General features: G+C 41.8%; 1 protein-coding gene across 5 annotated transcripts in view; it reads left to right on the top strand.

Moving 5' to 3' along the window:
• The window catches only part of STARD13 (StAR related lipid transfer domain containing 13), a 157,484-nt gene that overhangs the window by 105,836 nt on the left and 39,587 nt on the right, over positions 1-12,061 (top strand). For 4 of the 5 annotated variants that reach the window (XM_079973366.1, XM_079973368.1, XM_079973367.1 and 1 more), the window contains exons 2-3: positions 6,982-7,053; positions 10,051-10,132. Coding sequence is in view for 2 of the 5 variants with exons in the window: in XM_079973368.1 (XP_079829494.1) it covers positions 6,982-7,053; positions 10,051-10,132 (154 nt within the window). In the remaining 3 variants the exon portion in view is untranslated. Of the gene's footprint in view, positions 1-6,981; positions 7,054-10,050; positions 10,133-12,061 lie in introns of those variants that run through there. The other variant, XM_079973371.1, reaches the window with a different exon arrangement.

The raw sequence follows: 12,061 nt of genomic DNA, 5'->3' as shown, positions 1-12,061 counted from the left end.
CCGTAAACCAACTGACCGACAAACATATCTACATGCCTCTAGCTACCATCCCAAACATACCAAACAGTCCATTGTATATAGCCAGGCACTACGTTACAGCCGCATCTGTTCCAATTCTACAGACAGAGACTCTCACCTAAGAGATCTACAGCAAACCTTTTTAGGACTAAAATACCCAGCAGATGAAGTTAGACAACAGATCAACAGAGCCAGACTGATACCCAGAGAGAACTTGCTGCAAGACAGACCCAAAAAAGAAAATAACAGAACACCTCTAGTCATCACATACAGCTCCCAAGTTAAAACAGTACAACGCATCATCAGAGATCTACAACCTCTCCTGGACAATGACAGTTCTCTTTCTCAAGCTTTGGGAGGAAGACCTTTCATTGCCTACAGACAGCCACCCAATCTTAAACAACTCCTAACCCACAATAATACTACAACCAGACCTAACACGGACACTGGCACCAGAGCCTGCAATAAACCCAGATGCCAACTTTGCTGCCACATACACCCGGACAACACCATTACTGGCCCCAACAACATCACACATACCATCTCGGGACTATTTAATTGCTCACCGTCTAACATTGTGTATGCCATCAAATGCCAACAGTGTCCTTCAGCTCTCTATATTGGACAAACAGGCCAGACCTTACGCCAAAGAATAAACGGACATAAATCAGACATCAGGAATCACAAGACAGAGAAACCAGTAGGAGAACACTTCAATCTCCCAGGACATTCTATACAAGATCTCAAAGTAGCTGTTTTACTACAAAGGAATTTCAGAAATAGACTGGAAAGAGAAGCTGCTGAATTGCAACTTATCACCAAACTTAAAACCATGGAGAGTCCTGGTCTGAACAAAGACCTTGGATTCTTATCTCATTATACATGACAAAGCCATTTTTCACCTTCTCACCCCTTGCTTTTTCCTGTAAGACCTATTGCAGTCGTTAAGAGTCGTCAACAGGCTCATCACAGCTATCTGCCAATCACCCATTCCCACCACCCTTCTGAGTAATACCCCTCCCCACCTTCTCACTATATAGAAGGGTCTGGAAACTTCTGTTTCAGTGTATCTGAAGAAGTGTGCATGCACACGAAAGCTCATACCAAGAACTAACTTAGTTGGTCTTTAAGGTGCTACTGGAAGGATTTTTTTTTGTTTTGACTGTAAACATAAATACAGTGGTAATAACTAAAGCTCCTATTGAAATGGTGTGTTATAGTCAGAGAGAAAAACATTTAGCAGAGTTAGTGCTAATATTTTCAGAAATGAACAGATCCTGATTTGGGTTCTCTCTTTAAAGCAAGTCAGATAGCTGTTATGCTGGTTTCCAGAATAGGGGTGGTCTTCAACTAAGATTTACTCAAGAATAAAGGTAAAGGGACCCCTGACCATTAGGTCCAGTCGTGGCCGACTCTGGGGTTGCGGCGCTCATCTCGCTTTATTGGGCGAGGGAGCCAGCGTACAACTTCTGGGTCATGTGACCAGCATGACTAAGCCGCTTCTGGCGAACCAGAGCAGCGCACAGAAACGCTGTTTACCTTCCCGCTGGAGTGGTACCTACTTGCACTTTGACATGCTTTCAAACTGCTAGGTTGGCTGCTAGGTTAGGAGTAGACCCATGAAATTAATGGACATGGCTAAATTAAAAAGTTGACTGAATCGGTTTTATCTTAGTGGCTTACAAGAGCAAACATTGTACCATATAAAGGAGCAGTCACTGGGAGGGTTTCAGGAAGAGATGAGTCTCTCCAGTTCAGCCTGGCAATTTACTGTGGAGTTTTTATCCAAGGTTAAGGTTCCTAGGTTCTTCCTTGACCAATAGGTCATTCAGAACTGAGTTACAGTATCAGTCTGGCTAATACTGATTGGCCAAGATGGGGAGCTGACTCCTTTCCCAAGCATTCTAAGGACCGCACTTTAGTAAATTATAGCAGGCCAACCAAATGTTTGCTCTGTTTTGTAGATCTGGGTACATGAGGCTCAGGGACCAAATGTGCCCCTCCAGGCCTTGGGGTTCTCAGCCCACCATATGCCGTCCTCTATCCAGACACCTCTCCCCTCAGGCCATACCCACAGCCAGCCCTGTTCCGTGTCCTCAAGTGTTTTTGCCTAAGGTGGTGTCCTTGAATTTTGAAAGCGCCTTTTGGTTACCTGGCTGAAGATAGAGGGAGATGTGGATATAAAAGTCTCTGGGTTTTGCTTGGCCAGAATGTAGCTTGGAATATCTTGTCCAAAGGTTACACTGCGCATCCCTTTTCTATGCCCCCAGAAATTGCCCTTCAGGGAATCCAGCCCTCCCTCCCTGCTGCTGTTGTAGATGATCTTGCCATGAAAGAACAAGTGGAATATGCATTCTTCAGCACACAATACAGACGGAAGAGTTATTTCTCATATCTAGTTAAACTGAGACTCTGGTGATTTATTCTGCTGATTTAATAGCCACAAGGGATGGGAATGATTAAAACTTTAATAATGTATAATGCTTAGCCTCTGTACAAAGTCAACACTGTGTCATCAAGACCCCTCTTGTTTCCAATAAACTTGATCACATAATTTAGGAAGCATTCTGAGCTCTTATGGGGGGAATTGAAAAATAGCAAACACTAAAATAGGAAACATGAAGGCCAAGGAAGCCAAACTTAGTAGCAATGTATCACTAAGTACATTTCTTTTATCTGTGTAGTAGCTGTTTGGAACTTGGTAGCTTGCAGACATTTTTGCGACCCAAACCTAAATCAATGCAAAATGTTGCCTGTCCTGTTTTGGATCTTACAAAAATAATAATAACATAAAGTGCCTAAAATTGCTTGGTGCTGTACAAACCTTAAAAATAATGCATAGCCATCCCAAGGCCAAAGGAAGCTGGTCCAGTAGGACAAATGGGGCAGTGCCCCACCAGCTTCAGTCTGCCGTTGGCCAGTCCCCAACTGCCTAACACCCTAGGTGAAGGTAAAGGGACCCCTGACCATTAGGTCCAGTCGTGGCCGACTCTGGGGTTGTGGCTCTCATCTTGCTTTATTGGCCGAGGGAGCCGGTGTTTGTCCACAGACAGCTTCCGGGTCATGTGGCCAGCATGATTAAGCCACTTCTGGCGAACCAGAGCAGCGCACAAAAACACCGTTTACCTTCCCGCCAGAGCGGTACCTATTTATCTACTTGCACTTTGACATGCTAGGTTGGCAGGAGCAGGGACTGAGCCACAGGAGCTCACCCCGTCATGGGGATTCGAACTGCCAACCTTCTGATCAGCAAGTCCTAGGCTCTGTGGTTTAACCCACAGCGCCACCCGCGTCCCAATAGGCCTAACATCCTATTGCCCAACAATTCTGGTATCCCTGCCTGTCATTCGCTTTGTCTCCACCTCCTGTTGATCTCCCTGTCTTCCTATTGGTTCCATTGGACACCAGGCCCCATTGCCATAGGCTTATCATCTGAAGCTTCCTGGAACTGGGATTTTCCGGAGTAGATGCTGTAACTAAAGTGTACATAAAACAAATGTAGGAAAAAGAAACTCCTTATGCTATCCTGCTGCTTTTGCAAATGTTTTATTGCATCATATTTTTTCCGGGGGGGGGGGGGACCCATTACTGTTCCCAAGACAGGAATATGCACATTTGCTTTTTATGTTGTGGCTCATAAATGTGCAGTCTCAATACTGTAGTCTTAGCTGGGAAATCTGCATAATCAGGATGTATCCAAGGGAACCAATTTAAGCTTAAGGATGCTTTTAAGAGAAATGATTGTAGTGCTGATTAGAATGGTAGCTCTTCTCAGTTGGGAAGCCTTCATTTGATTTACCATCCCTTGAAGTGCTTGAGTTCTCAGGCCCATTCAGATTTTTGTCTTTATTAGTGTGTTAACCATATATGCGTTATTGGGCTTGTGTTTGTTCAGATACTGAGTTAACATAGAAGTATATGCTTGAAAGGATACTAAGGTAGGAGGGGAGCTAATGGGTTGTATTCTGCAGGCTTCACTAGATGTTTGGATCTCAGCTCCCATCATCCGCAGCCAGAAACGTTGGTGGTCAGGGATGGTGGGCGTTTTAATGCCGCAAATTGTAGAGGACACCAAGTTGGTGAGGGCAGGTATACCGTGTCTATCTCTGCCAGACATGTACTCTTCATTCTCTTCTTCTAAGGAACTGAGTAAAATGGAATTAATACAGCTGTAACACTTCTACTCTGCCCCGGTGTATGCGTGCGCACACACAGTTATTTTTCCATTCACAAATCACCTTTAAAGAGGCAAAAGACTGTGTGAATATCCTCTAAACTCCTTTATATAAAGGTACATGGTTGCCCAGTGACAGCTACAATGGAGGCCTGGATGCCCTTGAGTCACAGTGAAAGAGGGTTTAAGAAAAACCAAATTGCTGCATTTATTGCAGTCCTACTGGTGCTGTTACATTCTGAAAAGGGTCCAAGAACAAACAGAAATACCGCTTTGGAAGTCATATTTCTTCGAATCATTGTTTTACTAATTGCATCGCAGGGTGTGAAATCATTTTAATGCTTTCTGTATTTGAAAATCTCATTACCAGGATTCAATTGAGCGTGCATGATACAACATACATGCACTCATTTCTTTTTTTTTTTTTAATAATATTTATTAAAAATTTTCCAGAATAAAAAGGAAAGATAGCAAGAAAGAAAGAAAAAACAAAACATGCACTCATTTCAATTTAACTTTTGAGGTGTTTATATGTGATTTTTTTATTTATTTTTAAAAAAACCAGCACTACAAGGTATCATGTGGTTGCTCAGAGATGCCTATGCATCATTTCTGGGACATTTATGGAAATGTTCCAATGACATGGACTCTCATCGCCTACTTACAATATCCTCCACCGTATCTGCTTTGGAACAAGCAAGCATTGATTTTCATTTTCATTTTTGACAGCAATAACAAAACCCTATGTAGAAAAGTAGCCAGTAGGCTCAATCACATATCCTTGTTAAAAGCCTTTCCTACCTCCTTTTGCAGGAGCAATATTGCACTAGTTCAAAGGAGACAGGGTTGACTCCACACTCCTTAAGATGTGATGCATGGCATGCTGATAGAACTATTTGTGCAGTCAAGTGACAGCACTCAAGGATCTTTTACTCAGTGTGGATCCTTCATCAGTCCAGGGATGAGACTTTTTCACACATTTTATTGATTTACTGATTCCTAGCTGTGTGCATTAAAATAGCCCCATGCACTCTCTTTCTCTCACGCACAGACACATTCTGCTAGCATAGTCACTTAGTTGCACTGGTTGAAAGGAGACATAACAATATTTTGGTTAAAAAAGAAGTGTTGATAAAGTTTTACAAGAGTTTTTACCTCTCCCAGCAACTCTTCATCGTTATTTATTACTTATACCTCAATTGCTGCACAAAGGTTAAAAGAGACATGACGTTACCCATATGCTTACAGTCTAATAAATCTTACTACCCAAAAATTGCTCATGTATACCCAAGTCTACTTGCAAGCCACACAAAAGTTAAACGTTAAACACAAGAGTGCTTTGCAGATGTGACAAAAATTGGAACCTAAAATATGACCCACTATGGATACAGCTGTTGGGAATTGTACAGTTTATTTCTTCTGTAAGCCTGGATTTAAAAAGGTGGAGTAAAGGTAAAGGGACCCCTGACCATTAGGTCCAGTTGTGGCCAACTCTGGGGTTGCGGTGCTCATCTCACTTTATTGGCCAAGGGAACCAGCGTACAGCTTCCGGGTCATGTGGCCAGCATGACTAAGCGCTTCTGGCGAATCAGACCAGTGCACAGAAACGTCGTTTACCTTCCCGCCGGAGTGGTACCTATTTATCTACTTGCACTTTGACGTGCTTTCGAACTACTAGGTTGGCAGGAGCAGGGACCGAGCAACGGGAGCTCACCCCGTCGTGGAGATTCAAATCGCCGACCTTCTGATCGGCAAGTCCTAGGCTCTGTGGTTTAACCCACTCATGATGAGAACAACGACGATGATGATGTAGCACATTTTATCTTTTTGCCAAATATGTAATGAACAATATTGGATCATGGTGGAGCTATCACCCTTTCAGTTCTCAGGTGTGTGGCAGTTAAGAGCTATATTGTTGTTAAGAGTGTCGTGTAGACTGCTCTTAGGTGCTATGATAATCTGACAACAAGCCACTCATAAGCTCCCTCCTCAGCCCTCACAGTTTATTGTTTTGCCTGACAATCTTGTTCAATTGTAACTATGGTTTGTTTGAAAAAGCCAACTTCAAACTATTGATTATGCTGTTGGTTTGTTTCAACCAACCGTAGTTCAGATTAACCACGGTTTAGGGTTCTGACATAACATTACATTGCAGTTTTTAAAAATGAAATTAATGTTTGTGAATCCCTCCTCTTGACTGGGCTGGAAGAGAAGAAAGAGAGCACTTGAGCCCAAGGCTTGCTGCAGCTCATTCCCATCACAATGAATTTTTATTTTTAATGATGTCCAAGTGCAGTCTGATGATTTATCATGATGTCAAAACGCGAACTCAATGTACTAACAGGAGACTGATGGAAGTTACTTTTAAAAAATTAGGTTTGATAAATAAATCTTAATTATGTGACCTAATAAAGAATCCATGAAAGCCTTGGATTTATATGTCTATCATAGGGAAGTTGTGTGGTTTTATCGTGCAAAATGTGTTTTCTCCCCAGGTTGCTGAAATTATGACATTATTGACATGAAAAGCCAATTATTATTATTTTTTAAAAAATCCAAAATTAGTGGCTCTGACTTTTTTAAAACAGAACTGAATTTAGTATGAAAGGATACAGATAAAATTCACTTTGATACAAAATCAAAATGCTTTGTCCTGTCACATTTGTGGCAGAACCTTATTTTTCAATGCACACTGCTTACGTTGTAAGCTGTATTTCTGTTAATTGTGGCCTAAAAATACCAAAGGCATCAAACTCAGTATTAAAACTTTCCATTTTTTTCTTACCCAGAAATTGAGGCGAAGGAGGCCTGTGACTGGTTGCGAGCTGCTGGATTCCCACAGTATGCACAACTGTACGAAGGTATGTTTTGGGGGCAGTGCAACAACTGCTCCACTTTTCTCGAATTGTAGAGGTAGTCTTGTTGGTGGAGAGGGCATCATGTTCAATTCAGGGCCTCAGCACTGAACCAACAACATTCACCATCTTCCAAAGCAGATAGAACAATCTTTTTTAGACTTCATCCAGGCAAAACAGAATTGCTGTTTTAGTCAATAGGAGAAGCAATTCAGGGTATAATCCTATTTTGTACTTTCCTTAAAGACCATGTTCTCAGTTTGGGATGCTTGTGGACCCTGTTTTGCTTCTAGGGAAACAGGTAGTCACAGGCCCAGATTAAGACCATGGAAGCCCCATAGCATTTAAAAGGTTTTGGTGGCCCCATATAGATCTAATTCAAAATATAAAAAATAATAAACTTTAAAATAAAAGTGTGGTGTTTTTTTTATTGATACAAAACCTACAGTATGTTTTTCTCTTGTTAATTATGCTGTTTTAAATACATATTTTATATTTGACTTCCCTTAGTAATGTTTTCTTTTGAAATAAATTTGCTGTGATAAATGTACATTCTGTAGTTGATCTCCTTTGTCATGTTTTATATTGAAATCTTGAAGATAATAGTTTAGTTTCCCGTTAATTGTGTTGCCTTGAATGTATACTTTATATTTGACTTCCTTCAATAATGTTTTATTCTGGATTATTTTATTGATGTTTGTAACCGCTTTGAATTTTTTTTCCTTTAAAATATATAGCGGTATAGAAATGAACTGAATAATAATAATAATCTTCGCAAATTTAATCTAGTGAAAAATAAGGCATCCAATAATTTTACTGTTTCCCCCCCTCTTTGTAAACTGTTTTGAGGCTTTTTTTTTTTTTACAATCAAGCAGTGTATAAATTTTATGAATCAAATAAATAAACATTACTTAAAGGTAAAAGGTAAAGGTACCCCTGCCCGTACGGGCCAGTCTTGACAGACTCTGGGGTTGTGCGCCCATCTCACTTAAGAGGCCAGGGGCCAGCGCTGTCTGAAGACACTTCCGGGTCACGTGGCCAGCGTGACATCGCGAAACGCCGTTTACCTTCCCGCTGGTAAGCGGTCCCTATTTATCTACTTGCACCTGGAGGTGCTTTCGAACTGCTAGGTTGGCAGGCGCTGGGACCGAGCAGCGGGAGCGCACCCCGCCGCAGGGATTCGAACCGCCGACCTTTCGATCGGCAAGTCCTAGGCGCTGAGGCTTTAACCCACAGCGCCACCTGCGTCCCAAACATTACTTACAAATCCCTAAATGCTTTGGGGTCAATCAATTTGAAAGACCTCTTTCTCCCACTTACTGTATTTTTCCGTGTAGAAGACTAGCTTTTTTTCCTAAAAAATAATGTCAAAAATTAGGGGGCGTCTTATATGTGGATAGTGCTGAGGGTGGAATTGCAACAAATTTGAGTCCCCCAAAATAGTCTTATACATGGGGCCGTCTTATAGACGGAAAAATACAGTAATTCACCAGGAGGCCCTCTGTGAATCCCATTGCAAATACAAAGTCTGTTTGGTTGGAATACAGGACCAGGTGTTTTCTGCTGTGACACCAAGGTGGTTGGCCCCTTGTCCATTAGCATATTGACTGCTTCCCAAAACCTTTGCTGGTTTGCTTTAGTTGCACCCCCACACACATTCTGCCATTGCAATACCTGGTTTCTGGTATTGTTTCACAGACTGTGTATTATTAATTTTTGTGAACCACCTTGGGGGATCCCAGCAGGGACTGACAGGTGGGATACACTTTTTAATATACAGTAAGGCTGGGAGTTCATGATGCTGTGTTTCACTGCTGTGTGAAGAGAGCGTTTGTCTCGGCTGATAGTTGGTTATAGTTTTAAGAGCTGTGTGGTACAGCAGGGGGCGCTCTCTTCAAATGACTTTTCCAAAAAATGTAACATTAAACTTTTAAAATTGAAGACAGATGAGTGGAGGTGGAGTGTTGTGACACTTGTTGTTAACAATGTCACACCTTTTGTCTTGTTGGTTTCCATGTTGGGCTATGAAGGGCTACATCTGGACCTTAAAACAAATGATGTGCCAACCACACAATCGGAAATGCACAAATGTTTTTTGTTTGTTTTTTTAAAAGTAATCCGAGGTGCAAGGAGTTGGGGGGGGACACAATCTGGACTGGAACCTTAGTGTGGTTGTTAGGAGGGCTTTAAAACCCTTTATCCTCTACCCTGCTGACTTTGCCTGAATCAGAGAACCCACAGCTGTATTGGAAGAAAATCCCCCAGTTGCCCAAATGCAAGTTTTTCTTACAATGCAAAAAGAAAGGGATTGATTTGGATTGTGGTTGCATTTAAGGGGAAAAGATGAAAACCTCTCACCAGGGTCACTATAGCCACACACTCTTATTCACTTATTTTTTTACTTTTTAAAAAGCCGTTCATGTAGTTCATCAGGTTTGGCCCTGAGTCACAAACTGCAATTCTTCACTCATAATGCTACTAAGTGGTTTGTTTACAAGTCTGTGAAAAAGGGAAACACTTGTTATATTTCTGTTTAAAAATAAAAATAGGTTAACAGCATTCATATTATTTGTGTTGTTAGCCGCTTAATGAAGGGAGTGGGTTTTGGACTACAATTCCTATCATCCCCAGCCAGCATGGCTAAAGGTCAGGGCTGATGGGAGTTGTAGTCCAACGATATATGGAGTGCACCAAGTTGGGGAAGGCTGGAATGGTCAACAACAACTGTAGTACTGATCAGTATTGCTTTGTTATTAGGAGACTGAAATATAAACCATCTGATTTCTTACTTAGTTGGATGATGACATGCTGATGTTACCTTAGTTGACACATTTCAACGACTCCATTTGAACTTGGAAAAGGAAGTGATATTATCAGAAATTAAATGTGGAGGACATTTTGGTTTCCCCCTTCTGTTTGCAATTTAGTCTGGAATCACATACAGCTCCTCTTGGAAGAAAATGTGTTTCCCACTCCAGTAACAGCTGCTTCTTCTCTTGTAGATTCCCAGTTTCCTATTGACATTGCTGCTGTAAAGAGAGACCATGATTTTCTTGACAAGGACCTTGTAGAACCTCTTTGTAGGTAAAGTGCATTTTTAATACTTGTTGTAATTTATTATGATGTTTATAGCGCTGCAAAGCATGCAGACAACCTTGTTTCGTGTATTATCCCTCCCTCCCAACAACATCTCTGTGAAGGAGATGATAAGGCTAAAGCCAGGTTGGGAGAGAGCCTGGTTTGTGTGCTAGAGTACAGTGGTACCTCTACTTACGGACGTGATCCGTTTCGGGGTGCTGTTCACACCCCAAAAAGTCCAGAAGTAGAGTGCCTCTGCTGTGCGTGCGTGAAGTACGATAAGAGTGCTTCTGCGCATGCGCGAAGTGCACAGATCGCTTCTGCGCGTGTGCGTGCAGCGAACCTGGAAGTAAATACTTCGAGGTTCGCCGCATTCATAACCTGAAAAGCCGCAACGTGAAGCAAACGTAACACGAGGTATGACTGTACTCTGATCCCCTGCAAAGGAGGAGGTGAGGTTTGGTGTCAAGAAGTGGTGGGCAGGAGTAGGATGCTTAATTCTTCTTCCACCACCACCACCCACTTTTTTCAGCACCCCACTTTTCCTCCATCCAAGATGCCAGGCCACCTTTGCTGCGTTGTGGGAGAAATCAGCCGGGGTGGGAGGGCAATTGCTGCAGAAGTAGAGTTAATTACCCCTCCTGACTAGAGGTTCTTTGCTGAGAATCATACCCTTCCTACTCATACTATTAGGTAAACCATTACCATTGACCTGGCCAAGTTCATTTCCCCAAAGCCATTGTGTCTTGATGTAAAGGAAACTTAATCATTGCAGAGTTGCCCTGATGCAGGAGACCTCCTGTATTGCTGCAAGTGTACCCTGGGCACAGCCCTCCATTTACTGCCTGTGACCCTGACATGCCCTTGGCCAAATTCCTTTGCAGCTGCTCAGTAACAGCTGCAGACTGGAGTCATAGGAAGTTAGGATTCTGATCAATTTTAAGGTGTCAGAAAATAACAAGGAAGAAGGGCAAAAGGCCACCCAGAAGGCAGCCCGGTTTTGGGAGATTTTACTCTACAACATTGTTATATTTAGTATGGGCCATGTGGCTTTTGAGAGTGGAAAAAGAGTCTAGACACTTTCCTCTTCGGTCTCAAGGCTTTTCTGCAGTATCATTGAACTCCATATCGAATATGTTCTAGGTCTTATGGCTAATACATGCTCCCAAGTTTCTTTTTTAAAAAACACAACACTTTGAGCATTATTTATGAACGTGTACACATTGGCATGGCTGTAGCTTCTACTGGCAAAATGCAACAATCTCAATCAAAGGTTGGGTGGCCAACTGTCATGGATGCTTTAGCTGAGATTCCTGCATTGCACAACTAGATCCTTCCCTTCCAACTCTACAGTTCTATGATTCTATGAATCAGGGCCCCTGCTCGTGTTGCATTTTTCACAATTATATATTTTATGCATATAATGAATGTTGCTATTGATGAATATTTTTGTACTTGTGGGAAACAGCTTCCAACAGAGTCCAAAACATAACACACAAAAGCAAGCTTTTGTCATTGATCAAAATATCATTAACTATTGTTTCTGGGTTTGGAATTACTCTTGCCAAGGTTTTGACTCTTATTCCAGTGACAGATGTACACAGATGGAGAATTCTGTCTTCTGCCATTGGCACGTCAAGAGGGTGCGAGAAATCCAGGCAGGCTGTATTTAATTGGAGACTCTGGAGACATAAAGACAACCATTAATCCTTTCATTTCATTGGAACAATCTGTTTCAAATGCTGGAAGGACCCCAGAAGATATGTCATCATCTTTCTGCTTTAAAATGTGGATAGCTAAATTAGTAAGCGGGAAATCGGTCACAGACTTCACAAAAAATGTAACCTTGAGTCTTAAGGAAAGGAGTTATCTTTTAACGAAAATATTGGAGCAAAATGTGGACAGGAAACTGTTGCTGTTTTCAAGTAGATGAGA

This window comes from Podarcis cretensis (genome assembly GCF_951804945.1).
Source record: "Podarcis cretensis genome assembly, chromosome: 4".
In the NCBI taxonomy this organism is placed as follows: Eukaryota; Metazoa; Chordata; class Lepidosauria; order Squamata; family Lacertidae; genus Podarcis; species Podarcis cretensis.
This window is presented reverse-complemented; position numbering and strand designations above follow the sequence as displayed.